Source organism: Thecamonas trahens, assembly GCF_000142905.1.
Source record: "Thecamonas trahens ATCC 50062 unplaced genomic scaffold supercont1.1, whole genome shotgun sequence".
Taxonomy (NCBI): Eukaryota; order Apusomonadida; family Apusomonadidae; genus Thecamonas; species Thecamonas trahens.
In genome coordinates, this window is record NW_013657679.1 from 266,101 (window position 1) to 289,918 (window position 23,818).

Sequence of the window (23,818 nt, forward strand, 5' to 3'; positions counted from 1 at the left end):
CAGTCGAGTCTGGTCCTATGTCCTCGTCCGCGTCAACACAACTACAACTTGGCCCAACCTGTCGAGTCTCCACTAGGCGAGACTTGCACTCCTTCCGTAATTGGCAACGCTTACAAACGCACGCCATAAACTCCACGCCCCCGATTCTTCCCCCCCCTTTCTCTCCCTCCCGCCCCCAACCTCACTCCAGTCTCATGCATCCCCTAACTACCGCCGCCTTTGCGCTCCTCCTAGTAGTCACCGTGTCTGCCATCACCCACCAAGGTATGCTCTCTCACTCCCCTCCCCTTCTATTCACTATTCATCCCTGTCCCTCCCCCCCCTCCCCCCCCCCCCTCCAAACGTGTGTTCCGCTGACTCAACGCCCATACCGCGCCTACAGTCATCACCATCGAGGCCGAGGATGGTGCCCTCGAGTTTCCCATGACAGCCTACGCGGGCTCACCCCTCCCTGGCGTTGGTCTGCCGTCCGGCGGCCTGTATACCGCTGTCAAGACCAACAACAACTATCAGCCCGTCGACGTGAACGGCACTTATGTCTGCAGGATCAGCGGCTACGAGCCGCCCGGGAACAACGACCACGTTGTCTCCAACGGCTTTGTCTCGGCTGCCTTTACCCTTGTCGAGCCGGCGGTCATCAAGGTGGTGAGCCGAGTCCTCGTCCCGAGATCTTCAGCCAACTCGTTCTTTCTCACGGTTGCATCGCCGGAAGCGCCGGGAGCGCCGCTTGTGCCGCACACCGAGTGGCACCTTGACGACGCGGAAGACTGGATCGAGGCCACCATCCCGACTGAGTGCCTCATCGCCCCGGCCGGGGCACTCAATGTCACCCTCCAGTACCGCGAGCGCGACACGGCCGTGGATTGGATCCGTGTCACCACCGACTTTGCCGGCCCCCGCCTGGTCAACCTCCGTGGCTGTCCCACGGTTGTAGATCTCGCCACCAATTCGTCGCGCATGGCCTGCCCGTCGTCGGGCACCTCGGGCACGCTCCTCCAGATCGTCGGTACCAACTTCTGTGGTCTTGGCATGGTCGCCGTCGACATTGATGGTGTACCCGCCTCGATCGTCTCCTTTGCACCCAACTCGGGCTGCAATGCAGACGCCATCCATCCCGATGGCACCCACGTTCTTCTCGTTGAACTTCCGCGTCTAGCGGGCACCAATCGTCTCCTCTCGGTGGTTGTCAACGACAAGCGGGCCTCGCTGCCCATTTCTTTTGCCCCGCCCGTCGTCACCGCCGTCACCGGCTGCGGCTCCGGTGCTTCCGACTCGGGCGCACTCGTCCTCACAAACTGCGCTCGCTCTGGCGGCGATCGCATCACTCTCTACGGAACCGATCTGGGCTATCCGGGTGCCAATGTTTCGGTCATGATCGGCTCGGAAGTCTGCACGGACATCACCCATCCGCTCGAGGCAAAGCCGACGGAAGCCATCGAGTGCTCGGTCCCGCCCGGCACCTCTACCGATCTCCGCCTTTCTGTCTCGGTTGAAGGCCAGTCTCCCATCGCGTCGTACTCACGCGCCGTTGTCTCGCTCTCTTACTTTCAGGTCGGCTGCAATGCACACGGGTGTTCCGGCAACGGCGCCTGCGACGCGCTCTCGGGTGCCTGCTCATGCAACGTCTGGTTCCGAGGCGAGCGGTGTACCTCAGACACCCGCATCGTCATCCTTCTTCCTGTCCTCCTCGTCGCCCTCGGCTGCTGCCTCACCGTCATCGGCGTCATCTTCTATCGCCGCAAGGCAGTGACCTACAAGCTCACCTCGGACTCGTCGCTGGTCATCGAGCCGGACGCGCTCTCCGTCGGCCGCAAGGTCGGCCACGGCTCGTACGGTGTCGTCTTTGCGGGCGTCTGGCGCTCCACCCCGGTCGCCGTCAAGCAGATGCACGCCAAGACGCTCAAACCAGCCCAGCTTCGCGAGTTTGTCGACGAGGCCAGCATGCTGCTTCGCCTCCGACACCCCAACATTGTCATCTTTATGGGTGTCACCCTCGAGCCGCCCGCCATTGTCACCGAGTTTATGCCGCGTGGCTCGCTCTACGACGTTCTTCATGCCCCGAACATCTTTCTAGACTCGTCGATCGTCTTCAAGTGGGCACACCAGATGGCCCAAGGCCTTCAGTTTCTCGCCCACTCGGATGTTGTTCACGGCGATTTTAAGTCGCTCAACGTTCTCTTTGACTCCAACTGGATGCCCAAGATCTGCGACTTTGGCATGGCCTCGGTCAAGGGCGACACCGGTCTACACGCTGTCTCCGGGCCGTCATCGTCCAAAAAGGGCAAGCAGAGTCGCAGGCGGAGCCGCGCCACTGCCCGCGTCGGCCCATCGGCGACTGCGAGCACCACCAGAACTTCCTCCATGCACGCCATCTCGCTCGGCTCGCTCCGGTCAAAGTCTGGCACCGGCGCCAATGGCAGCAAGAGCGCCCCCGGTGCCGTCGCAAACGTTGGCACCCTTTTCTGGGCTGCTCCCGAGGTCCTTGTCTATGGGGCTGCTGGCCTCTCGACTGCTGCAGATGCCTTTGCCTTTGGCGTCACTCTCTGGGAGCTCGCCTCGCGCGATCACCCTTACGCAGGCGAGAATCCTCTCGCCGTCGCCCTTGAGGTTGTCGAAGGCCGTCGTCTCCCGCTCACTGCAGTCCCGCCCAACCTGCAGCCCCTTGTCGGCATTATCACCGGTCTCTTTGTGGGGGAACCCGAGTCCCGCACCACCCTCGACAACCTCATCGCCGAGCTCAGCACCCTCTATGACTCTTCGGCGGTCATCTACCCCACCACCGCCGCAAAGCCCTCGGGCCGCATCATCCTTGCCCATGCCGCCCTTCTCGACCACGAGGCTCGCTTCCTCATCGACCCTATGGACCTGTGCGCCGAGCTCATCACCTTTCACTCTTCCTTTGATCGCATCACCTCGGGCGCAGGCTGCGCCATTATTGCCCGCAGCTTGACCTCGGTCTCGTTCTCGGCACACACACCATCGCAGCTCGCCACCGTTCTCTCGCATCTCGATGCCTTTGCTGAAAAGTCTGTTGCCTCGCTTGGCATGGTCGTCGCCAGCGAGACCATCACATCGACGACGGACGACGCAGGCACGAACCGTCTCGAGGGCCCCGTTGTCGCACTTGTCACCCGCCTCTGGCTACATCTCTTTGGCTCGTCTGCCGCCTTTTCGCTCTCATCGCTCGCGCCGAACCTGGCCTCGGCAGCCATCGCCGACACGAAAACGCCGCCCACCGCCACCGGAGTCCTGCCTGTCCGCCGCGGTGTTGCTGTCACCACCGATCTGGTCTCTCAGCTTAACCTGCCGGATGACGTCGCCGTCTCGCCTGTCATTGCGTGGCCAAAGCCGCCGCATCTCGCCTCTCCCGCCGCTGCCTCCTACTGCCTCGTCACCTCCGACGACACCATACCGGGTCTAGTCCCGCTGGATTCGGCAGTCGGCTCGGAGGACATCTCATCGAACATTGTCGCCGCAACTGCTCATACCTCGGTGGTTTTGGCGTCGTCGTACAAGGAGGGCTCACTCCCTGCAATCTCGGATGCCGGCGAGAGCTCGCCGTCTCCTGGTTTCGTCAAGAAATCGTTTGCCTTGTCGACCGGCACAATCGCGGCCCCGCCAGTCCGGCAATGCGAGCTGCCATCCCCATCGCTCTCCACCCCTTTCATCTCGGAGCTGTCCAATGAGGTGCCGTCGCCCATCCGGCCGCGTCTTGCCATCGACCCAAAGTCGTGGATGATGCCCGCCAGCACCGTCCATGCCATCGTTTCGGGTGCCACAAGAACGTACACCGGCTCGTACGCCAAGATCTACGAATCCGACTGGAAAGGCCGGCCTGTCATCGTCAAGATCATGCTCCGCCAGTCGTTCAAAATGCCAGAGCTCATCAATCTGGTCGCCCTTGCTGGGCGTGCTTCCCGCGGCGCCCGCCCTGGCCTCGTTGCTCCCATCGCTGTCTCGGTCTTTGAGCCTTACATCGGTCTCGTCTTTCCACACTACTCGGCCGGAGGCCTCAATACGCTCCTCGACGGCGCCGCAACCAAGTCCAAGTCCTCGGCCTCCACACCTGTTGCTTCCATCGGCAACCTCCGCGTTCCACTCAACGCCTACAACGTCCGCACTATTCTCATCTCGACCGCGTTGTCGCTCTACAGGCTGCACACCGACGTCGGCATGGCTCACGGCTCGCTCAAGCCGGCCAACATCCTGCTCTTGCTCAACACCGACGGTTCCGTTTTGGAGGCAGACCTCACCGACTTTGGCCTCTCCGGCATCAAGGCCAACCTTGGCACGATGACTGTTGTTCCCACCGTTGCCTACACCTCGCCGCAGGCGCTCCGTGGCAACGACGAGTCGCTCTCCTCAGACATCTTTGTGTTTGGGACCCTCATCTACGAACTCTCCTCGCGGTCGCCGGCGTTTACCGGCAGCAACGCCCTAGAGGTTGCACATCGCATCCTCAACAGCGTCTTTCCGGACACTTTGTCGCTTCCACCCGCACTCGCCCGCTTGGTGGAAGAGTGCTGGGCCGAGGACCCGGCTGAGCGGCCCGATGCCGCCAACCTGCTCGCACGCCTGCAAGCGCTTGATGCCTCTCACTACGTGCTAAAGAAATAAACTGCAAGCGCGCTTTCCTTTCACATTATGAGCCGGCGTCTAGGACGCGCTCAAGGCCCAGCGCGCGGAGGAGCGAGCCTGCAGGCCCGGACCCGCCCGTTGTCGCCATTGCCTCGCCGTACGACTCAAGCAACGCCGCTACCTGCGCCACTCCGCCAGCTCCGTCGCCTACCGCTCCGAGCACACCGTGGACCTCGCCCCGCCCAAGCTCGTCCTCGCCTGCGAGCTCGGCATCCATTGCCTCCATCGACGCGGCCACGGCGGCGTCGTCGCGCCCGCTCTCCATCGAGAGCGCGTCGCGGAGCGCTGTTCGGAGCGCGACAGCGTCGACTTCAACACGAGGTTCAGCTTCGATATCGGCCAGCGAGTGCCGCCCAGCGTCGGCTTCCGCACCGTCGGGCCCGCCCGAGCTCTCCACAAACGCGCGGACACGCGTCGCCATTTCGTCCGCGAGGCTCTCATTTGCCATCTCGTTTTCATCGCCGAGCGGCTCGCTGCCGCCCTCACCTTGCGCAGCGTCAAACGCTGCGTATGCTTTCAGCTCGCCTGCCAGATACCTTTCAAGCTCCGGTGGCTCCAGATAGAGCCAGCTGTCCGACGAGGGCGACGGCAGGGATGCAAGGTCCACAGCTTTCAGCTGAGCAACGAGCTCACCGACGGCTCCGTCGTCCACCAGGCTTGCGACGCTTGCCGAGATCAAACGAGCTGACTCGGTGAGCCGGGCGCGGACCCACTGTAGCGCACACGGGCGGTCTGTACCCGGACCGCCAGCTTGAGGCGCGACTTCAAATGCAGCTTTGGCCGCAGCCATCTGCGACCTCCAGCCCTCACTGCCCTGTATCCACGGCGCACCACTGTTTGGATCGGTAAAGTAGCCCGAACGAGTGAGGATGGTGAGAAACGAGCGCCATCGCGGAGAGTCGGCTACTGCCTCACTCGCTTCTTCCACGCCGTACTCGTGAAGCACAGTTGCCAATCCAGAGCTGAGCGCAGGTCCGAGGACGTCGGCGACACCGGCAACATCACGCGGTCGTCCGTCGTCAGTTGCATGCGAGGCCAGACTCGCATAGTTGAGCTTGGAGACGCGGAGCGAGAGCCAGACCTGCGACTCTGCGTCGTCAATCGCCTGCGCCAGCGCCGCCGGCCATTTCGGCGTCTTGCTCGGAACGGTAGCACTACTTGCCGGTGGCGAGACAAGTGACGCCGCCAGAAGGGCAGCTTGGGCAAGCTGGTTGACGTCTGCGCCCTGCTGGCGCGCCGCCGCGAGTGCCACCGCTGCCGGCAGCGCGACCTGCGCGTTGACACAGACCTCGAATTCAGCGCTCTGAGCCTCGCGCTCGGCCTTGGCAATCCGCGCATGCAGAGCGGCGGTGGCAGCTCGAGGCGCTCTCGTGACGGGCTCAAGATTTGCAGCCGCCAGCAGTGCGTGCATCCGAGACGCGCCCTCGTCCTCGCTTGTCGGCGCGCCGACCGGGACGAGCCCGATTTGAGCCGGCGAGACCGGCGCCAGCGGCAAGATCCGCAGTTCACCGTCGGCCCAGAACACCCGATGTGCTGCAGTATCCGGATCAAGACCATCGGGCAAGTGCAGTGCGGCCTCGATGAGGTAGATCAGGCCGTCCGAGTCCTCGGCAACCACCAGCGTGCCGGGGACTGCAGCCGCGGCCTCGTGGGCCTTGCCCACCGCCACCCATTCATCAGCCACCGAGTCGCCAAAGAACAGCAGCGCCTCAACCGAGCCGTCGCTCCGCGCCCGCACCGTCGGTGGGCCCACATGCCACAGATACTGCCCACGCGCCATGGCCGCCACCACTGCGGCCAGCAGCTCCTTGCCTACCACCGCCTCGCGCGGAATGAGCCTCAGCCGCAGCATGTCTAGCGCCACCGCCGCCTCGCCCACATGCCCAGCAGCCATAGTGCACAAGGTAGCGAGAAGGTAGACAAAGCTCGATTCGACGCTCTCAGCGAGCCAGTCGAGAAGTGTCCGCCGGCCTCTTCCGCCTGCACCTTGCCTCCTCCATGGGCAGCCATCCGCCAAGGGCCGCCCGCCGACTGGCCGAATTGAGTGATTCGCGGGACCGAGTCGGGAGCCATCCATCTAGCCAGGCGGGGAGTCGAGACCCGAGGGCGGATGGCTACGTCCACTCCTCGCCCCCATGCCGAAGCGCAAGAGGACTACCGCCAAGGCGCGCGCTACCGCCGCTCCTGCGGACCCTTCACCGCGCCGCACTCGCTCGCGCGGCAAGCGCAAGCCCGCCCCGCCGCCCTCCCCGTCGCCCTCGCCGCCGCCGGCTGATGATGGCTCGGAGGATGCGAGCTGGGCTGGCAACTCCGGGGAGGCCGGCTCGGCTGTCGTCTCGGCTGCCAGCCCGGCTCCGGCCTCGCCTGCTGTCTCTGGCTCGGCTTCGGGCTCCGACGTGGAGAGCTCCAACAAGCATAGAGTCCAGCAGCTGTTGGCGGCGCTGAATGCTTCGGAGAGCGGGTCGGAGAGCGAGTCGGACAGCTCCGACTCGTCAGACGTCTCTGGGGCGGGCGCTGCTGCTGCTGCCGCCGCCACCGCTGCTGCAGCGGCTGCACAGTTTACAGAGCTTCCCAGCGACGATGACTTTATGCTCGATGTTAATCCCGAGGATGAGGTCCAGCCGTCAGAGGTTGTGGCGCCAGCGGGCGACCCGGCCGCCGTGGCGGGCGGCGATGGCAACAACTCGGACTCGGACGCTGCGCTAGAGACGTTCCTCTTTGGCGCACCGACCGTGTCTGCGGCAGCTGAGGCGGCCAAGCGCGCCGTGGCGCTCGGCGGCCTCCTGACGGGCTCCGCTGCTGTGGCGTCGTCGTCGGATGCCGAGTCGGACGAGGACTCGTGCGCCGAGTCGGACGACGACGGAGCGTCGTCCTCATCATCGTCGTCGTCGTCGTCGTCGTCGTCCTCTTCTGTTGTGGGCGACGAGGACCGTCCACGCAAGCGGCGCAAGCCGGCGTGGCACGACCCGGACGACGCGCGTGTGAGCGTCGACCTCTCGGGCGTCTCGCGGCTCCGGAAGCTGCGGGTCGACGAGGACGAGACCGTGGTGTCCGGCGTCGAGTACACGCGGCGGCTGCGGGAGCGGTACGCTGAAACGCTGGCCATCAACGCGCGGCAAGCGACGTCTGCGCGCGGGACCGAGGTCCACTCGAGCGCGCTGAGCGGCGCTTCTGGGTACGTGCCCAAGTGGGCGCGGCTGCCGGAGGAGGCTGCGGGCGAGACCGGCCCGGCCAAGGGCTCGCTGGACGCACTCGTTGCTTCGTCGTCGGCGGCGGTGCTCAAGGCTTCGGGCCGGATCCTGGCTGGCAACGGGGCGCAGACCAAGCTCCCATCTGGGCTCATCTCGGTCTCCCAAAAGACCGACCTCAACAAGCAGGCTCCGTCGGACGCCGTGGCCAGGTGCCTCGAGTTCCATCCGTCAGGCCATGTGGCGCTCACCGCCGGCCTGGACAAGACACTGCGGTTGTTCCAGGTCGACGGACGGGTCAACTCGCTCATCCACTCGGTCCACGTGGCCGACCTGCCGATCCGCTCGGCCTCGTTTGTTGGTGACGGAGCGTCGGTCGTTCTCTCGGGCCGGCGCAAGTTCTTCTACGTTTATGACGTCGAGACCGGCGAGGCGACCCAGACCCGCGGCGTGCTCGACCGCCGCGAGCGCTCGCTCGAGTCGTGCGTCGTCTCGCCCGACGGCAAGACACTCGCCTTTCTGGGCAAGGGCGGCAATGTGCTGCTTGTCTCGGCCACCACCCACCAGTGGATCGGCTCGCTCAAGATGAACGGCCACGTCAAGTGCGCGGCGTTTACTCCCGACTCGACTCGCCTCCTCACCGCCGGAGCGTCGAGCAAGGTCTTCATTTGGTCTGTTGGCGAGCGGCGCGTCGAGCACTCGTTCACCGACATGGGCTCGTACAACAACCTCTCCATGGACATCTCGGCCTCGGGCTCGCTGCTTGCGCTCGGCTCCGACTCGGGCGTCGTCAACATGTACGAGCTCAACAACGAGCTGCTCGCCACCTCGCGCCCGACGCCGCTCAAGTCCATCTACAACCTCACGACCCACATCGACTCGGTCAAGTTTCACCCGTCGTCGCAAATTCTGGCCATGGCCTCGGCCAAGAAGAAGGCAGCCCTCCGCCTTCTCCACGTCCCCTCGCTCTCGGTCTTCTCCAACTTTCCGGCCCAGCAGGCGCGCCGCCTCGGCACGCCGCACGCCCTCGCCTTCTCGCCGCACGGCGCATACATGGCCGTCGGCACGGCTTCTGGCCGCGTCCCGCTCTGGCAGCTCAACCACTTCCCGAACGCCTAAACGCGCCCGGGGCTCCCTCGCCCTCACACCAGCGTCGTTGCCGCCGGCAGCGGCGCGTCGACCCGCGAGAGGACAAGCGTGTAGAACGCGAGCGAGATAAAGACGTGCCAGAGCCCATGGTTGAGCCGAATCCAGTCGTTGTCCTCGTCGAGCCCGCGCGAGAAGAAGAAAAACGCAATGAGGACAAGCGCTATGCCAAGCCGGAGCGTCGGCGGGTGGAACTGTGGCCGCGCCGCCGCCGGCGTGAGGACAAAGCAAACGACAAGGGCAGCGATGAGATGGGTGGCGAGCGGGAGAATGGTAAAGGTGATGTCCCACGGGCCGGCCTCCTGGCACACCAGCGTCCAGCAGAACAGGCCCCAGGTCCAGGCGTCACGCCTCGCCACGCGCATCCGCCGCGGGAAGAGCAGGAGGGTGAAGAGGACTTGGAAGGCCGAGATGGCAAAGACGTTGTCGAGGCGATGCCACTGGCCGGGTGAGAGGCCAAAGAGCACGGCCTGGACAGTGTCGGCGCAGTGGTACAGACCCGACGTGATCGCTGTCCACACCAGAATCCACGCCCATGCCGACTGTGCCCGCACAATGAGGTAGACCACCATCGGGAGACCCGCCGCGTTGGTCAGCACCGACGCCACTACCTGGAGCCACACCTCGGGATTGCTCAGGTGATTCTCCGGCGCACCGGGAGGAACTTGCACCCGAGCACCATACTTGGGAAGCAGTACCCGTGTGGCGAGGCGAGAGAGGTGGTAGCGGTAGCTGTAGCGGGAGTGGTAGTCCCGCTGTGGTGCGGCGGTGGGCGCGGCTCGCCAGCGGCGCAGGCCGCGGCTAGGGCCCGGGCTGGGAGCGACGTACAACCACGGCGGCTACACTTGGCTCGTTCCCCCCTACTATGACTATGATGGGAGTAGAGCCGGTGGCCATGGATCTGGAGCCACCTCTAGCCGCCGAGCCCGAGGTGGTCATCGTGCTGGCCTTCACCGATGGGCTCGACCTCGAGAAGCACCCCGACTATGTCATCGAGGGCGTGGAGACGGGCCAACCTGTGGTGCGGATTGCAGACCTGCCCGATCGAGAGTATGTGGGACGGGTTGAGGATGAGTTGGGCGATACGCTGCTGTACACTCCGCCGCGGGAAGGCGTCGATACACTGAATGACGACGGCGAGCCGGTGGATGTGCCGTACGACAGCGAGGCCCCGGTGAGGTACATGGCCAAGGTGAGACGAACCATTGTTCTCACCCCACGCGTCGTCGCCGATCCGGCTCTGATGCCTGTGGGCGAGTGAGTTGCGCATCGCGGCATGAAGCCAATCCAACTTTACCTTTTAGTAGATGCCCGGGAGGATCCGCCAGCGGACGATGGAGCAGTACCGCTTCCAGTCCTTGCCGTACTTTGTGGCGCACTTGTGGTCGTCGCGGAGGTCGCGATGGACAAGCAGGATGCCAAAGTAAATGACGTAGTAGTAGGTGATCGGGGTGTGGAAGAGTGTGGGCAGGCACCAAGCCCAGGCCATGATCCAGTCGCCGAGGTAGTTGACATGGCGCGCCACTCCCCACCAGCCCGAGGTGATGAGCCGCGAGCCGCGTTCGGTTGTGATGTACTCGAGCGCGAGGATTGAGGGGTCGGTTGAGCCCGAGCGGAAGGCGTTCTTCTGCGAGTTGGCACCGCGGAAGATGTAAAGGCCGATGAGCTTGGTGGCAATGATGGCCAGAACAGTGAGCGTCGATAGCTCGAGCGGGTTGAGAACGAGGTACCGTGCCTGGAGCGAGTAGGTGAACGGGACCCAGGCCAGGTCGCCAAAGGCGAGCATAAAGCCGAAGCCATCGGTCGTCACGTCCATGGTTGTAAGAATGGCCGGCTCGTTGTAGAACGAGTCAAAGACGTAGTACGTCTGGAATGCGAGGACCAGCATCATCGAGTTGGTGATCGAGCCGTGGCTCGCGTACTGCTCCGCCGCGCATCCGAGGTCAAGGAGAATCCAGCCGATGAGGCCCGGCCGGAGCTCGCAAAAGACCTTGAGGTCAAACGAAAAGCCGCCCGGGAGCGCAATCCGCGGGTTGAGCTCGCGGCCCATAAAGGCGTCGTAGACCGGCGAGCCCGAGTCGCCGCCAGCCGCGAGCAGCGCGCGCTCGGGCGCGTTGGCGGGCGTCGACGCCGGCACCACCACTAGCGACGAGAGGTAGAGGTAGACTGAGAGTGCAACCGAGACGATGATGGCGCCTGTCGCCAGCGGCAGGAACTCATGGTAGCAGTAGCTGAGGTCGATGACGCCGAGTGCGTGGCCGAGGACCGCGCCGAGGACGCTCACAAAGAACGCCGCCAACCCGTTCATCGGGTACCGCAGCCGCCGGGCGCCGGGCGTTTGCGGATCAAGCTCGACACCTTCCGCCATCGGCCCAGGCAGGACAGCGTAGAAGAGAGCCTGCAGCAGAAGCCAGCCGACCACCACCGCCAGCGCCTCGAGGGTGAACCACGGCTGCGCTGGATCGTGAAGCGCGGACCCGTCGAGCAGCGCCGGCGGCAGATGCACAAACGGCGCCGCCAGCGAGACCGTCGCCACTCCGTACGGCCCGCAAGCCAGGTACAGAAAGTATACCACCATTGGGAGGACCATCATCAGCACCGCCGTCCCAGCCGGCCCGCCAAACTCGTACGCAAACGCTGTCTTGTTCTCCACCCCGTCACTGCTGCCTCCTTCTGTCGCATGAGTCTTGCCCGCGCCCTTGCCCATGCTGTCTGTGGTTGCTGGTTTCAAGTATGCGCTGTGTATAGAGCAGTGCTGGGAGACAATCGGTAGCAGTGGTGCCGTGCCTGCCGCCAGCGGCGCTCACCGAGAAAGCCGTCGTGGACGACGTGGCTCATCACCGCCGACCGTCGTCTTCGTCAGCCGATCTGCCTCGCCCAACATGCGGATCCTGTAGCATCGTACCCCCGCCCCCCCCCCCCCCCTCCCCTTCGCTCACATCCTCTTTCTCTCTTCCTCTCTCTCCCCCCCCCCCTCCTCCTCCTCTCCCTCCTTTATCAATCCCCCCTGCCACCCCCCTTTCCCTCGCCGCTGCAGGTTGATCGTGATCAAGTTGTGATCGATCTCGCGGCCGAGAGCATCCACCGCCACGGGCAGTCGCCCCCCTCACCCCATTCCCTTTCTCCACACCTCACCCACTCCACACGCCCTCCACATGGCCCGGCGCAAGCGCAAGGCAAGTCGGAGCACAGAGGACACGGCGAGCCACAAGGCTGTGGAGGACACGTCGTCACGCCCCTCCAAGCGGCACAGGCTGCTCGGCGGGCAGGATGATGGCCAGGATGGCTCGCCGACAGAGCGGCGGCAGGGGGCGGGCGGGCGGCTCGGGGCGGGCGGCTGGGTTGTGGCTTCGGACGATGACGAGAAGGAGGCCGCGCCTGCATTTGCATCGACAGCACGCCGCGGGAAGAACGGGGGAAAAAAGGCTCGCTCGCGTGAGAAGGTCGGCCCGCTCAAGCCGACGCGCAACGAGCTGCGAGCCATGCGGCGCCAGTTTGACGACAAGGTAGCCGAGTACGAGCGCGGGCTGCGGCCGTCGAAAAAGGAGATCAAGAGCGTGCAGGACGTGAAACAGCGTATGGAGCTGCGGACCGGGGAGAAGAACCGTCGCAAGGCCGCCGAGGACGCTGCCGCCGCCGAGCTCCTGCTCCACACCCAAGAGTCGGGATACCTCGAGGCCGAGGGCATGGAGAAGACGTACAAGTTCAAGCAGGCTGACATTGCCGGCGCTGTCGACCTCCAGTCGGCCGCCAAGCACTTTGACCTCGCCCTCGAGTACGGCTCGTACTCGATTGACTACTCGCGCAACGGCAAGCACCTGCTCCTCGGCGGGCGGCGCGGACATCTGGCGCTCATGGACTGGTCGCGGGCCTCGCTCCTCTTTGAGATGTTTGTGGAGGAGTCGATCTACGATGTCAAGATCCTGCACAATCACATGTTCCTCGGCGTGGCGCAAAAGTCCAACCTCTTCATCTACGACCACACCGGGCTCGAGCTCCACTGCCTTCGCGACCACCCGGGCGCGCGCCACCTCGAGTTCCTCCCCTACCACTTCCTGCTTGCCTCTGTTGGCGAGACCGGAAGGCTCCGCTACGTCGACATTTCCACCGGTGAGGTCATTGCCAACCACCGCGTGAAGAACGGCGCTGCGCGCGCCCTCACCGCCAACCCGCACAACGCCGTCATGGCTGTCGGCACCGCCGCGGGCATTGTCTCACACTGGGTGCCCAACACCGGCCTGCCTGTTGTCAAGATGGTTACCCATGCAGGGCCCGTCACCGGCATCGCCTTCTCCTCTGACGGAAACGTGATGGCGACCACCGGCATGGACCGCACCGTCCGCGTGTGGGACATGCGCATGTACAAGGAGCTGCACACCCCGTACACCCTCAAGCGCCCCGCGTCGGCCATCGACATCTCGCAGCGTGGCATGCTTGCCATCGGCTTTGGCACCCACGTCGATGTGTGGAAGGACGCGCTCCGCACCCGCGCCCAGCGGCCGTACCTCTCCTACGGCACCCGCGGCGCCGCTGTCTCGGACCTCGCCTTTGTCCCCTACGAAGACGTGCTTGGCCTCGGCTCGGCAAAGGGCGTGACGTCGCTCCTTGTGCCGGGCGCCGGCGAGCCCAACTTTGACTCGTACGTGGCAAACCCGTACGAGACGACCAAGCAGCGCCAGGAGGGCGAGGTCAAGCGCCTGCTCGACAAGATCCCGGCCGACATGATCACCCTCGACAACTCGGTCATCGGCGCTCTCGACGCCAACGCCGAAAACAATGCTATGGACATCCTCCGCGAAAAGCACGAGTCCATCCACGGCAAGGGTACGTGGAAGCCGCGTAACAAGGCCCGCGGCAAGAACAAGTCTTATCGCAAGCTCCTCCGCAAGAAGGGCAACATCCGCTCGCGCAAGATGCTCCGAGTCAAGGCCTACCTCGATGCCAAGAAGCGCGCCGCAGAAGAGCTCGACGCCAAGGGTGCCGGCGGCCAAGCCCCTCCGCCGGCTTCTCGCTCCTCCATGTTCTCCCGCTTCAAAAAGTAGCCGCACCAGTTTCATGCTCTTGCACTGCGCGTCTGACATCAAATTTGAGCCCGCCCTTGCCCACCTCCTACGCAGCTGCCGCTACCACCACCATTATCCCAGCTTCCGTTGATTCCGGCCGTCTCTCTCCGAGTCGTCATAACGCTCAGAGCTGAGCTAGTCTGCTGACTAGACCACGAGGTCTGCTCCCCCCCGCCCCCCCCAAGGCGCCGCCCCGGCGCTCGTTCCACCTCCAACCCTCGTGAATAATCACGCGGACTGCCAGCGGCGACGCTTTTCTTGCTGGAGGTCGGCAGCCGACTCCCCTCCCCTCCCCCCCTCCCCCCCCTCCCCCCCTCCTCCCTCCCCTCCCAACCCGTCCACGCTCAACCCCTCTCACCACCCCGCATGAGCTCACGCCGTGCGCCTCCGCCAGTGCCCAAGAACGTGCCGGGCGAGGGTCCCTCGTCGCCACGGCCGGTGCCTCCGGCCCGTCCCCGGGTAGTTCCTCGCTCGTCGACCGCCGCAGGTGCTGCTCCTCCGTCACCGCGGCCTGCCGTGGTGCCGCGGTCTTCGACGGTCGACACTACCAGTTCCGGGCCGGAGCTCCCGGCTCGTGGTGCGTCATCAAAGCCCAAGCCTGCACCGCGCCCGCGCCCCGCTCCGCGTCCGCGGCCAGCCGCTCGTGCACCGCCGCCGCCGCCGGCGTCGCCTCCGCCCGCAGGCGATGCCCAGCCGCCGCCCACCGACGCCGATGGTGTCTTGGTCTACCCGGCGCTTCCACCGCCGTACGTCAAGCCGGCGCCTGGAACGCCCGACGCCGAAAACAAGCCGCGCAAGCCGTCGCTCGCGCCGCGGCCCCACATGCGGCTCTCTAACGTGCTCAAGACAGTCGAGCGCGACGTCCTTGTCCAGCAGTGGCATGCTTCTGAGGTTGATGCGCCCGACGGCGCCGGCCTTGCTCGGGCCCGCATCGCCCATCTCACAGTCCCGCCCATCGGTGCCGAGATTGACCCGCTCATGGCCAAGTGGCAGGTCTCATCCATCTACCTCTCGGGCTGGCTGTGGAAGTCGAACAAGGACGGCAAGCGGTGGAAGCGCAGGTACTTTGTGCTCTCGGCTCCGATGATGTCGTACCATGTCGACGAGTCTTGCAAGACCAAGAAGGGCGACATCATCGTCAACAACACCTCGACCGTCGTCGTCGAGCACCCGACCGCCGCTGGTGCCAAGCGCGACAACCTCTTTGCTCTGGCCACTCCGTCGCGGACCTGGCTCTTTGCTGCCGAGTCCCCGCTCGAGCGTGGCCGCTGGCTCGGCGCCCTCTCCGCCATGGCCCACGGTGTCGAGGCCGAGATGAAGGTCTCGCTCGCCTCGGGCACGAGCGGCAAGCAGGCCAAGCCGTCCAAGAGCTCCGGGAGCGGTAAGGAGAGCTCGTCAGGCCCCGTTGCTCTGAGCCCGTCTGGCGCGGCCGCGGCCTCGGCTGCTTCCAGCGCTGTTACCAGCGAGCCACCCGTCCTCCGTGCTTCGCCGTTCTCCCCGCTCGTCGCTGCCATTGTCAACATCAACCGGAGCAACGTCGCCTCACTCATCATCAACTACAACTCGATCGAGCCGCGGGCGACCACCCGTACCCTACGCGGCTCAGCGCTCGTGGCTGTCACCCCTATTGGCGCCTCGGGATCGACCTCGCTCGCCCGCCACCCGCCGCTCATCCACCAGGTTGTGGCTGTCCAGTCGACGGCGCTGCCGAGCGACGAAGCCGCCTTTACCGAGTCTGCCGACGCGGCCTCGCAGCACTCTCGCTCGCTGCTCATGGGTCTACAGAACCTCCAGGTCAAGGACTCGGACCACTCGGGCGTGACTGCCAACCTCAAGCTCCGCTATCTGCTCATCTTTGACGATGTTGTTGTCCTCGCGCGCCCGTCCTCGCAAACCCGCCCAGACAAGCTAGTGATGGAGTCGTTCTCGCCGACGTCGGCGCTCTTGGTCACGCCGCCGTCGCCTCGTCGGATGCGGCCTTTCTCTCGACCTCGTCGCCAGGCGGCCGCGTCCTCAAGCAGGACCGGATCAACATTGTCGTTCTCGGCGCTCGTCGCTCCGGCAAATCCTCGCTCATCTCCTCATTTGCTCTCGGCAAGCCGACCCACGAGCTCCTTGCACCGTCGACGCCGGGCGAGCCGACCCTTGTGCGGACTGTCGAGTTCTCGCGACCGACCACGCTCGCTGGCATGTCACTCCAAGTCAAGTACGCGTTTCACATTCTCGATCCTGAGGCCATGGAGACATCATCGCTTGTTCCGCGCCTCCTCGCCGAGGCCCATGGCTACGTCCTCGTGTACTCGCTCACCAAGGCCTCGTCGTTCAACGCACTGCCGGGCTTCAAGTCGCAAATCGAGTCTGCGCTCGCCGCCGCGGCACCGCGCAAGATGCGTAGCGGCCAGCGCGAGGCGCTCCGCATTGCCTCGCTCCCGGTTGTCATCACTGCCACCCGCTCCGACCTCGAGAGCGAGCGCCAGGTCTCGCTTGCGGACGGCCTGTGCGTTTCCAAGACTTGGGGCTGTCCTCTGGTGGAACTCTCATCAGACTCGGGAAAGAACGTCGACGCCGCACTCGGCATCATCCTTCGCTCGGCCTCGCTCTTGGCCGACTCGGTCTATCCGGGCGTCCTGGCCCAACTCGATGGTACGCTCGACATGGTCGACATCCTCACCCGCGCCAAGCTCCTCACCGTCTTTCAGTCAGCGGCCAAAGTCGAGGCCATGGTTGACGTGTTCGAGAACACAAACCGGGCCTCGCACCTCGCCTCCAAGAAGCAGTCTGCCATCGGGACGCTGGCGACCTCACTCGCCGCGTTCTCGCGCGGCCTCGAGGTTCTCTCGTCCGGGGTCCTCGGCCCGTTAGTCTCGGCCGTCGGGCCGAACCCCGATCTTCAGCCGCTGGCTATCGCTCTTGCCGATGCCAACACTCGCGCTACCACCATTGTCGCCCGCTGGCAGGACTCACTCTCGGCGCTCGCCCGCTTTGTGCCGCTCCCGTGCACCTCGGCCTCGCTCGCCACCGTCGACGTTGTCACCGCATGCCAGGCGCTCAAGGTCGCCTTCTCTGCCATGCTCTCACACCTTGACCCCGACTCGGCGCAGGGACTGATCTCGCTCGACGAGACCTTCCACGCCGTCGACGTCGAGCTCAGCACCGCGCCCGACTCTGTGGTAGCACAGTTCAACGAGCTTGTCGCCGCCACCAATGACCTGCTCCCGCTCTCGGCGCCTGATCAAGAGCCGCCGCTCCAGCTTGCCTGCGTCCCGCTCGAACACCTGGCTTCGGTCTCGCAGCTCGCGTCGTCGTTAGCGTCGCTAGCAATCGTTGACATGCCCGAGTTTGCTTCCGTCGCCTCGCGCATCTCGGGCCAGCATGCCGCCCTTGTCGCAGCAGCGTCGGCTCGCGCACTGTCGTCGGCAGTCGTCACCGACGACGCGCCTGATGCCGACGCACTCGCCTCAGCCGACCTAGAGTGCGGCTACTCGGACGGCGACGGTGGCAGTGGCGGCGACGGCGATGGTGGCGACGACCACGGCGCCAACGACGAGTTCATCTGGTCGAGCGACGTGGTTACTGTGAGTGCGCCGGACAGCCGCGACGAGCACGCCCGGACTGCGCCGTCACGAGTCCGGCCCAAGCCGCCACCGCGCCCGCGCCTCTCAGTCGACGAAGTGCTCGTCAAGCCGAGTGCTACCGCGCCGTCACCGGCGCCGGCGACTGGCTTTTTGCAGGTTGCCCACGCTCGTGGGCGGCGCACCTCGTCGATCTCCAACTCGGCGTGGGAAGTCCTAGACATGGTCATGCCCAAGTCGTTCTCCGACAGTCTCCGCCAAGAAGTCCGCTCTGCCATCGCAACGGGCCGTGCCGACGCCGCCCGCATCCGCTACGGTGAGAGCTGCGAGTCGGACGACGATGACGACGACGACGAGGGCGGCAAGTCCACCCCTCGTGATGCCCGTCGCTACTCGAGCAACAATCTTGGCGTCGTCGGCGGTCTCGCCGTCACCATCGACGCTTGCCTCAGCGAGATCCAGCGGCTCCACGGAGAGCTTGAGCTTGCTCGTGCCCGGTCAAGATGACGCCCCCCCCCCCTACCTTTAACACGTTTGCATCATGGAGTAGTGGGTCAACCGAGCCGAGCCGTAGAACTTGACAGTCGTGTGGTTGTGTGGTTTGCTTCGAAGCACCAAATTACCAAATTCTACCGTCCCGGCAGTCCCGCCGCGCCCCTCCGCCCCCACTGGTCCCCGCTGCCGCTACCTCCCGCCCCCATACAGCTCTCACCCCCTCCTCCTCTTTGCCCCTCCAGCATGTTCTCTGAATCGTTTGCGCTCGCAGTAGCGGCGTATGTGGTTGTCAAGGCTGTCGAGGCAGTGGTTGGCCGTAGTGGAGCTGACGGCAGCGGCGGGGTGGTCGCCCCTGTCGCCTTTGTCCGCTTCCAGCGCAACTATCTGGCGGTGTACCTGCTGGCGATGGGCGCCGACTGGCTCAAGGGCCCGTATGCGTATGTGCTGTACGAGAGCTACGGGTTTTCGAACGGGGACATCGCCCTGCTGTTTATGGGCGGCTTTGGCGCGTCGATGGTCTTTGGCACTGTCGCCGGCTCGGTGGCCGACACCCTCGGGCGCAAGCGTGCAGTCCTCGCCTTTGCGCTCGCCTACTCGCTCGCTTCGCTGACCAAGCTCTCGTCCTCGTTTGGTGTGCTCCTCGGTGGGCGCGTTGCGTCGGGCATTGCCACATCGCTACTGTTCTCGGTCTTTGAGGCGTGGATGGTGTGCGAGCACAACGCGCGCGGCTTTGACCCCTCGCTCCTGGCCGACACCTTTTCCAAGACCACGCTAGGCAACGGCATGGTGGCGGTCACGGCCGGCCTGCTTGCCTCAGGCCTGGCCGAACGCTTTGGCTTTGTGGCCCCGTTCCTCGCCGCCGTCGTCCCGCTTGTCGCCCTCGGCGCCATTGTTGCCGTCACCTGGCCAGAGAACTACGGCGATGCGAGCGTCAACGTGGGCCAGGGCATGGCCAATGGGCTCTCGACGCTCCTCACCACACCCAAGGTCCTCTGCCTCGGCCTGGCACAGGCGTTGTTCGAGGGCGGTATGTACGTCTTTGTCTTTATGTGGTCACCAGCGCTGGCCACAGCAGAGACCCGCGACACACTGCCATACGGCTTTATCTTTGCCGTCTTTATGGTCTGCGTCATGGTTGGCTCGGCCATCTTTGGTCTTGTGGCGGGCTTCTCGCTCAAGGCAGTGCCGATAGTCCTCCACGTTGCCGCCGCGAGTGCGATGGCCACGGTTGCGTACTGCAACGCGTCCAAGGCAGTTGTCTACGGCGCCTTTCTTACCTTTGAGGTCGCGTGCGGCATGTTCTTCCCCTCGTATGGCACTTTGCGATCGATGCACGTGCCCGAGGCGGCGCGGTCGGCGGTCATGAACTTTACCCGTGTCCCTCTCAACGCCTTTGTCATCGCTCTCCTCTACGCGGTCAAGTTTGTCGATCTCGAGGTGACGTCTGTCTTTTGGATTTGCGCGTGTGCACAGGCGTGCGCCGGCGTCTTCTACCTCGTCTTTGTCGCTCTCGACCTCGCGCCCGACGCGGGCGCAGCAGCTGCGGCCAAGAAGAGCCAATAAAGGTGTGGGTTAACGTGATGATACAGCAGCAGCGCTTTCATTGTGAGTAATCTGCCGGCATGGTGAATGACGGCATCGGGTACTCGCGCCACTCCAGAGGCCCGGTGTGCGGGATGCGGTTGTAGACCACGGTCAGGTTGAGCGTCTTGCCGCGAAGGCCAAAGCCCTGATCCGAGAGACGGTACTCGGCGCCAAGGGCCGGGAACTCGAGGACAGCGTCGTCGGCCGACTGGGCGATGGCGTCCCAGAGCACGATCTGGTTGACGGCGTTGTTCTTTGACGGCCACTCTGCGTACGCGTACACAAACACCATCTTGGTGTTCCAATGAAACAGCGGCGTGAGATCCATAGAGATGGCGAGCGAGACGTTGGCCACATCGCGCCGCAGCGGCTGATACTTGCGCGACATATCTGGGAGCCTTGGCAGAAAGTCCTCCCTTGTCCTGCACCCCCCCTCCACCCGTGCACCCCCTCCATACGCATGAGTACTCCCCTTTGCCCTCCCGTCTCCCCTTCCTTCCATCCAGCTGGCTTCCGTACAGTATGTTGACCTTGGCCACGCTCACCGCCAGCCGGGGCTCGGCACGGAGGGCAAAGTGGGAGAGCCAGTTGGCGGCCACAAGGACGAGGAGGAACATGAATGCAGTTGTGAGCACCACGTTCATGCGGTGCGCCACATTGTGCAGCGGCATGTTGCTGGTCGCCCTGGTCGTCAGTCGGGTGTATCCGTAGGTGGGTGGGTGGGGGGAAAAGGGAGGGAGGGGGGGTGGCTGCGAGCGGTTGCCGGCGGCCGGCGGGGTGACGGCCGAGGCGACGATGGGCGCGAACTGGGTGCGATTTGCACATTACATGGTGAAGCTAGCTGGGTTGCTTGCGCATTCATTGCTCATTCCTCATCCTTGTCGGCATCAAGGGTATCGGTGACGGCCACCTTGCGCCGCTTGGAGGGACGGCCGGATGCGGCTGGCGAGGCCGATGGATTGGCAGAGTCAAAGGCGCGCTTGGTGTGAGCGCGGATGGCTTCGACATCGCGGTCCTTCTCGGCCCACTCGAGCTTGAGGTGGCGGCCGTAGAGGTGGGTGTGTTGCAGCGCGTCCATGGCAGCGACGGCTTCCTGGTGGGTGAGGAGGTCGACAAAGGCAAAGCCGCGATGGTGGTCGGGGCCCATGGGAAGGCGGACCGACTTGAGCTGGCCAAAGGTTGAGAAGAGCTCGCGGATGTCCTTCCGGGTCGCCTCGAACGCAATGTTGCGAACGATGAGCTTGGTGCCCTTGCCGTCGCCGTCGGCGTTGCGCTTGCGCTTGCGCGCGGGCTTGGATGCCGCGCCGAGGACCGCGCCGTCCGAGGTGGCCCCCACCTGCGCCTTGGAGAACGAGAGCTGTAGCGCGTGGCCATCGAGCGTCGAGTGCTGCAGCTTCTTGAGCGCCTCGAGCGCGGCCTCGCGGGTTGCGTACTCGACAAAGCCGTAACCCATGGAGAGCCGCTCGACCTGCCCGTCCCGGCCGGCCTTGGGGTTCCGCCGCGTCGCCACGTTAGCCGAGCGCAGACCCTTGATCGATGCAAACAGGTCGTGGAACGCCTCTTGCGATGTCTTGAACGAAATGTTCTTGACGTAGAGGGCCGAGCCGGTTGCGCCGCTTGCGCCCAGCGCCTCGTCGCCCTCATCCTCGGCGTCTGAGCCAGTGGCGCCGGTGAGGGTCACACCGCGGGTCACCTTGGCGCCCTTGGCCTCGACGTCTGACGCCGAGCCCGAGTCCGAGCCCGAATCCCGGACCGGCTTGGGCACCGTGGCCTGCCCCGGCGGCGGCAGCACGCCCTTAGTCGCCATTTCGAGAAAGAGTGGGACCTTTTTGAACGGCGCGTACGCGAGCTTGCGGAACGCGCGCTTGGCGTGGTTATTGTGCTGGAACTGGACAATGGCGAGCGCCTTGGTTGAGGGCACAATGACCTTGGCCAGCGGGCCATACCGCCCGAACAGCGCCTTAAGAGCCTCAACCGTTGTCTCGTACGGAATGTTCTTGACCAGGATGGTCTTGCGGTCGCGGTCCTTGCGTTGCTGCTCGCGTGACGCGGCGCGCCCGGCCTCGGCCGACTCCTCCAGCCGCTTGACGTCAACGCCCTCGACCGCCAGCTCGTCCTTGGTCAGCGAGACAATGTGCGTCTCTCCCAGTGCCATCCGCACCGCCATGTTCGACGCCTCGGCCGAGAGCAGGTCGGTCTTGGTCACTCCAAAGGTGTTGGTCATGGCGTTGGCCACCGTGTCGGCGCGCATAAACAGCGAGTTCCAGTTGTGCGAGAGTGACGCCTCCTCCTTGAGCTTCTCGTCGCGCGCCGCCTTGTACGACGTGCTCCCGCCCTCGCTCCCATTCGCCGCGGCCGACGACTTGGGCGCAGAGCGCGCCGGCAAGACGTGGAGGAGCCGGCCCATGAAGATCGCTCCGTCCATCGCAGACATGGCCTTGAGCGCGTGCTCCGGGAAGACATACAGCACAAAGCCGTAGCCCTTGGCGTTGTTGTTGCCGTCGAGCGGAATATGGACCTCAGCCACTTGACCAAACTTGCTGAATGCCTTTTCCAGGTCCTCCTCGGTAGCATGGAACGCGAGGTTCCGGACAAACAGGCGCCCGGTCGACCCCAGGTCCTCGTCAGCCTCGGCCCCGGCCTCGGCTGCGTCACCTCCTGACTTGCTCGATCCAGACGAGGAAGAAGACGAGGAAGAAGACGAGGAAGAGCAAGACGACGACGATGACGATGACGAGCCCGAGCTTGAGCTCGAGCTGGAGTCTGAGCCGGAGCTCGAGCTGGATCCTGAGCCCGAGCCCGAGTCGGCGCTAGCGTCAGCGTCGGACTCCTTCTTCATCCGCATCCGAAGGTAGTCCATGTCCGAGAGCTTCTCTGAAAACACAGCCTTGTCCTTGCTCTTGTCCTTGCTCTTCCTGGACTTGGCCTTGGCGTCTGATGAGCTTGATGAGGCCGACGAGCTCGAGCCTGAGCCCGAGCCGGATCCGTCGTCGACCTCCTGCGGAACGGTCGCCGGGGCGGCAGCAGCAGCGGCGGCACCCAGCGGAACGGTGACATCGTTCTCCCACACCCGCTTCGACGGCATGGCCACTGACATAAACTCGGCAAACTGCTCGTCGCCCAGGAGCTCAGCGTTGGACTCGAGGCGCAGCTCGGCCGGAACCCGATCCTTGGCCTTGGTCCTCCGCTCGCGGGCGAGCTTCTTGGCCTCGCGTGCTTTGAGAATGCGAGCCTTGGTGGCAGCCTTGTCAGCCTCGGCCCGCTCCTTGCGGCGGTCGTATTCGGATGAGCCCTTGGAGTACTTGGACCAAGGGCGGATGTCGTCCTGCGGCGCGCCGTACGGCACCGCAGCCTCGACCGTGATCCGCATCGAGTCGATGAACGTGCGATTAAAGTGCCGGATCGCACCTGCAGCCTCTTTGGCCGAGGCGTAGCCCACAAAGCCAAACTGCCGCGACTTGCCATCCTTTGTCCGCACCACCTTTGCGTCGGTCACGGTGCCTTTGGCCGAGAACAGCCTCCGCAGCCGGACCTCATCCACACCCTTGGGCAGGTTCTTGACGCACACCCGCGATGTCCTACGCCCCTCCGCCAGACAAGCATCACACCCCACCAGTCCATTCGCCCGTAAGTCATTCCTTGCCTGCCACCTGTTCTCACAACCCCTCCCCGCAAACTCCTCGCTCCTCCCAGGATGGCAGCCCATCACCCATCACGCTCCCCAGAGCCCCCCATCCAGCATCCTCCCTCCCTCCCTCCCCCACGTCCTGCCTGGCTCCTGGTGCTAGCGGTGGTCCTGCCACTCACACATGTATTCTCGCTTCATGACTAGAGACCAGAGGTACACTTGGACTTGGTGCGTCTCGTGCTCTCTCTATCTCTCATTCTTTTGCATACGTACGGCTTCTCAGACATGGTCGGCGCTGGTCAAGTGGTGGCAGTCGAGTTGACGAGCCGCTGGCGGCTAGATGCGGCCAGCTCTCTAGCCCATCAATTGCAGCCCAGGCTGGTGGGCCAACGACAACCAGTGCATGGCGGGGGGGGAGAGGGTGTTTCACGATGATTATGCATGTTTGGCGACACATCCATCGCTACCGCTGACAAGAAACTTGTGGTTGGCTGTGGCTGGGGC

The 23,818-nt window shown here is 64.6% G+C and overlaps 11 protein-coding genes across 11 annotated transcripts; 6 read left to right on the top strand and 5 right to left on the bottom strand.

Moving 5' to 3' along the window:
- Positions 1 to 179: 179 nt before the first annotated feature.
- On the top strand, positions 180 to 4,642 carry AMSG_00130 (TKL protein kinase). The gene is made up of 2 exons (XM_013907538.1): positions 180 to 264; positions 383 to 4,642. The coding sequence occupies exons 1-2, from the start codon at positions 195 to 197 to the stop codon at positions 4,615 to 4,617; spliced, it is 4,305 nt and encodes a 1,434-aa protein (XP_013762992.1). The 5' UTR covers positions 180 to 194; the 3' UTR covers positions 4,618 to 4,642.
- Positions 4,631 to 6,532, bottom strand: AMSG_00131 (uncharacterized protein; the record flags this gene model as incomplete). Its single annotated transcript, XM_013907539.1, has 1 exon — positions 4,631 to 6,532. One exon carries the CDS (start codon positions 6,530 to 6,532, stop codon positions 4,643 to 4,645), a length of 1,890 nt encoding a protein of 629 aa, XP_013762993.1. The 3' UTR covers positions 4,631 to 4,642.
- A 241-nt stretch (positions 6,533 to 6,773) lies between these two features.
- Positions 6,774 to 8,964, top strand: AMSG_00132 (U3 small nucleolar RNA-associated protein 18; the record flags this gene model as incomplete). Its single annotated transcript, XM_013907540.1, has 1 exon — positions 6,774 to 8,964. The coding sequence occupies one exon, from the start codon at positions 6,774 to 6,776 to the stop codon at positions 8,943 to 8,945; it is 2,172 nt and encodes a 723-aa protein (XP_013762994.1). The 3' UTR covers positions 8,946 to 8,964.
- A 4-nt stretch (positions 8,965 to 8,968) lies between these two features.
- AMSG_00133 (uncharacterized protein) lies at positions 8,969 to 9,654 on the bottom strand (the record flags this gene model as incomplete). Its single annotated transcript, XM_013907541.1, has 2 exons — positions 8,969 to 9,595; positions 9,628 to 9,654. 2 exons carry the CDS (start codon positions 9,652 to 9,654, stop codon positions 8,969 to 8,971), a joined length of 654 nt encoding a protein of 217 aa, XP_013762995.1.
- A 170-nt stretch (positions 9,655 to 9,824) lies between these two features.
- AMSG_00134 (uncharacterized protein) lies at positions 9,825 to 10,298 on the top strand. Its single transcript, XM_013907542.1, has one exon. It carries the CDS (start codon positions 9,838 to 9,840, stop codon positions 10,231 to 10,233), a length of 396 nt encoding a protein of 131 aa, XP_013762996.1. The 5' UTR covers positions 9,825 to 9,837; the 3' UTR covers positions 10,234 to 10,298.
- AMSG_00135 (Delta(14)-sterol reductase) lies at positions 10,270 to 11,714 on the bottom strand. Its single transcript, XM_013907543.1, has one exon. The coding sequence runs from the start codon at positions 11,677 to 11,679 to the stop codon at positions 10,273 to 10,275; it is 1,407 nt and encodes a 468-aa protein (XP_013762997.1). The 5' UTR covers positions 11,680 to 11,714; the 3' UTR covers positions 10,270 to 10,272.
- A 413-nt stretch (positions 11,715 to 12,127) lies between these two features.
- On the top strand, positions 12,128 to 14,113 carry AMSG_00136 (U3 snoRNP-associated protein Utp7; the record flags this gene model as incomplete). Its single annotated transcript, XM_013907544.1, has 1 exon — positions 12,128 to 14,113. The coding sequence occupies one exon, from the start codon at positions 12,128 to 12,130 to the stop codon at positions 14,012 to 14,014; it is 1,887 nt and encodes a 628-aa protein (XP_013762998.1). The 3' UTR covers positions 14,015 to 14,113.
- Positions 14,114 to 14,401: 288 nt separating this feature from the next.
- Positions 14,402 to 18,114, top strand: AMSG_00137 (uncharacterized protein; the record flags this gene model as incomplete). Its single annotated transcript, XM_013907545.1, has 2 exons — positions 14,402 to 15,918; positions 15,948 to 18,114. The coding sequence occupies 2 exons, from the start codon at positions 14,402 to 14,404 to the stop codon at positions 18,112 to 18,114; spliced, it is 3,684 nt and encodes a 1,227-aa protein (XP_013762999.1).
- A 231-nt stretch (positions 18,115 to 18,345) lies between these two features.
- On the top strand, positions 18,346 to 19,680 carry AMSG_00138 (major facilitator superfamily transporter; the record flags this gene model as incomplete). Its single annotated transcript, XM_013907546.1, has 1 exon — positions 18,346 to 19,680. The coding sequence occupies one exon, from the start codon at positions 18,346 to 18,348 to the stop codon at positions 19,663 to 19,665; it is 1,320 nt and encodes a 439-aa protein (XP_013763000.1). The 3' UTR covers positions 19,666 to 19,680.
- Positions 19,660 to 20,379, bottom strand: AMSG_00139 (signal peptidase 22 kDa subunit). Its single transcript, XM_013907547.1, has 2 exons — positions 20,206 to 20,379; positions 19,660 to 20,108 (listed from the first exon to the last, which is right to left on the bottom strand). Exons 1-2 carry the CDS (start codon positions 20,355 to 20,357, stop codon positions 19,703 to 19,705), a joined length of 558 nt encoding a protein of 185 aa, XP_013763001.1. The 5' UTR covers positions 20,358 to 20,379; the 3' UTR covers positions 19,660 to 19,702.
- A 172-nt stretch (positions 20,380 to 20,551) lies between these two features.
- AMSG_00140 (RNA binding domain-containing protein 19) lies at positions 20,552 to 23,609 on the bottom strand (the record flags this gene model as incomplete). The annotated part of the gene is made up of 2 exons (XM_013907548.1): positions 23,588 to 23,609; positions 20,552 to 23,264 (listed from the first exon to the last, which is right to left on the bottom strand). The coding sequence occupies exons 1-2, from the start codon at positions 23,599 to 23,601 to the stop codon at positions 20,552 to 20,554; spliced, it is 2,727 nt and encodes a 908-aa protein (XP_013763002.1). The 5' UTR covers positions 23,602 to 23,609.
- Positions 23,610 to 23,818: the final 209 nt, after the last annotated feature.

Coding starts and splice junctions, on each gene's coding strand:
- AMSG_00130 (XM_013907538.1), top strand. CDS start 195: ATGCATCCCCTAACTACCGCCGCCTTTGCGCTCCTCCTAGTAGTCACC. Junction 265..382: donor GTCTGCCATCACCCACCAAG/GTATGCTCTCTC, acceptor CCGCGCCTACAG/TCATCACCATCGAGGCCGAG.
- AMSG_00134 (XM_013907542.1), top strand. CDS start 9,838: ATGACTATGATGGGAGTAGAGCCGGTGGCCATGGATCTGGAGCCACCT.
- AMSG_00135 (XM_013907543.1), bottom strand. CDS start 11,679: ATGGGCAAGGGCGCGGGCAAGACTCATGCGACAGAAGGAGGCAGCAGT.
- AMSG_00139 (XM_013907547.1), bottom strand. CDS start 20,357: ATGCCGCTGCACAATGTGGCGCACCGCATGAACGTGGTGCTCACAACT. Junction 20,109..20,205: donor GTGGCCAAGGTCAACATACT/GTACGGAAGCCA, acceptor GGGGGGGTGCAG/GACAAGGGAGGACTTTCTGC.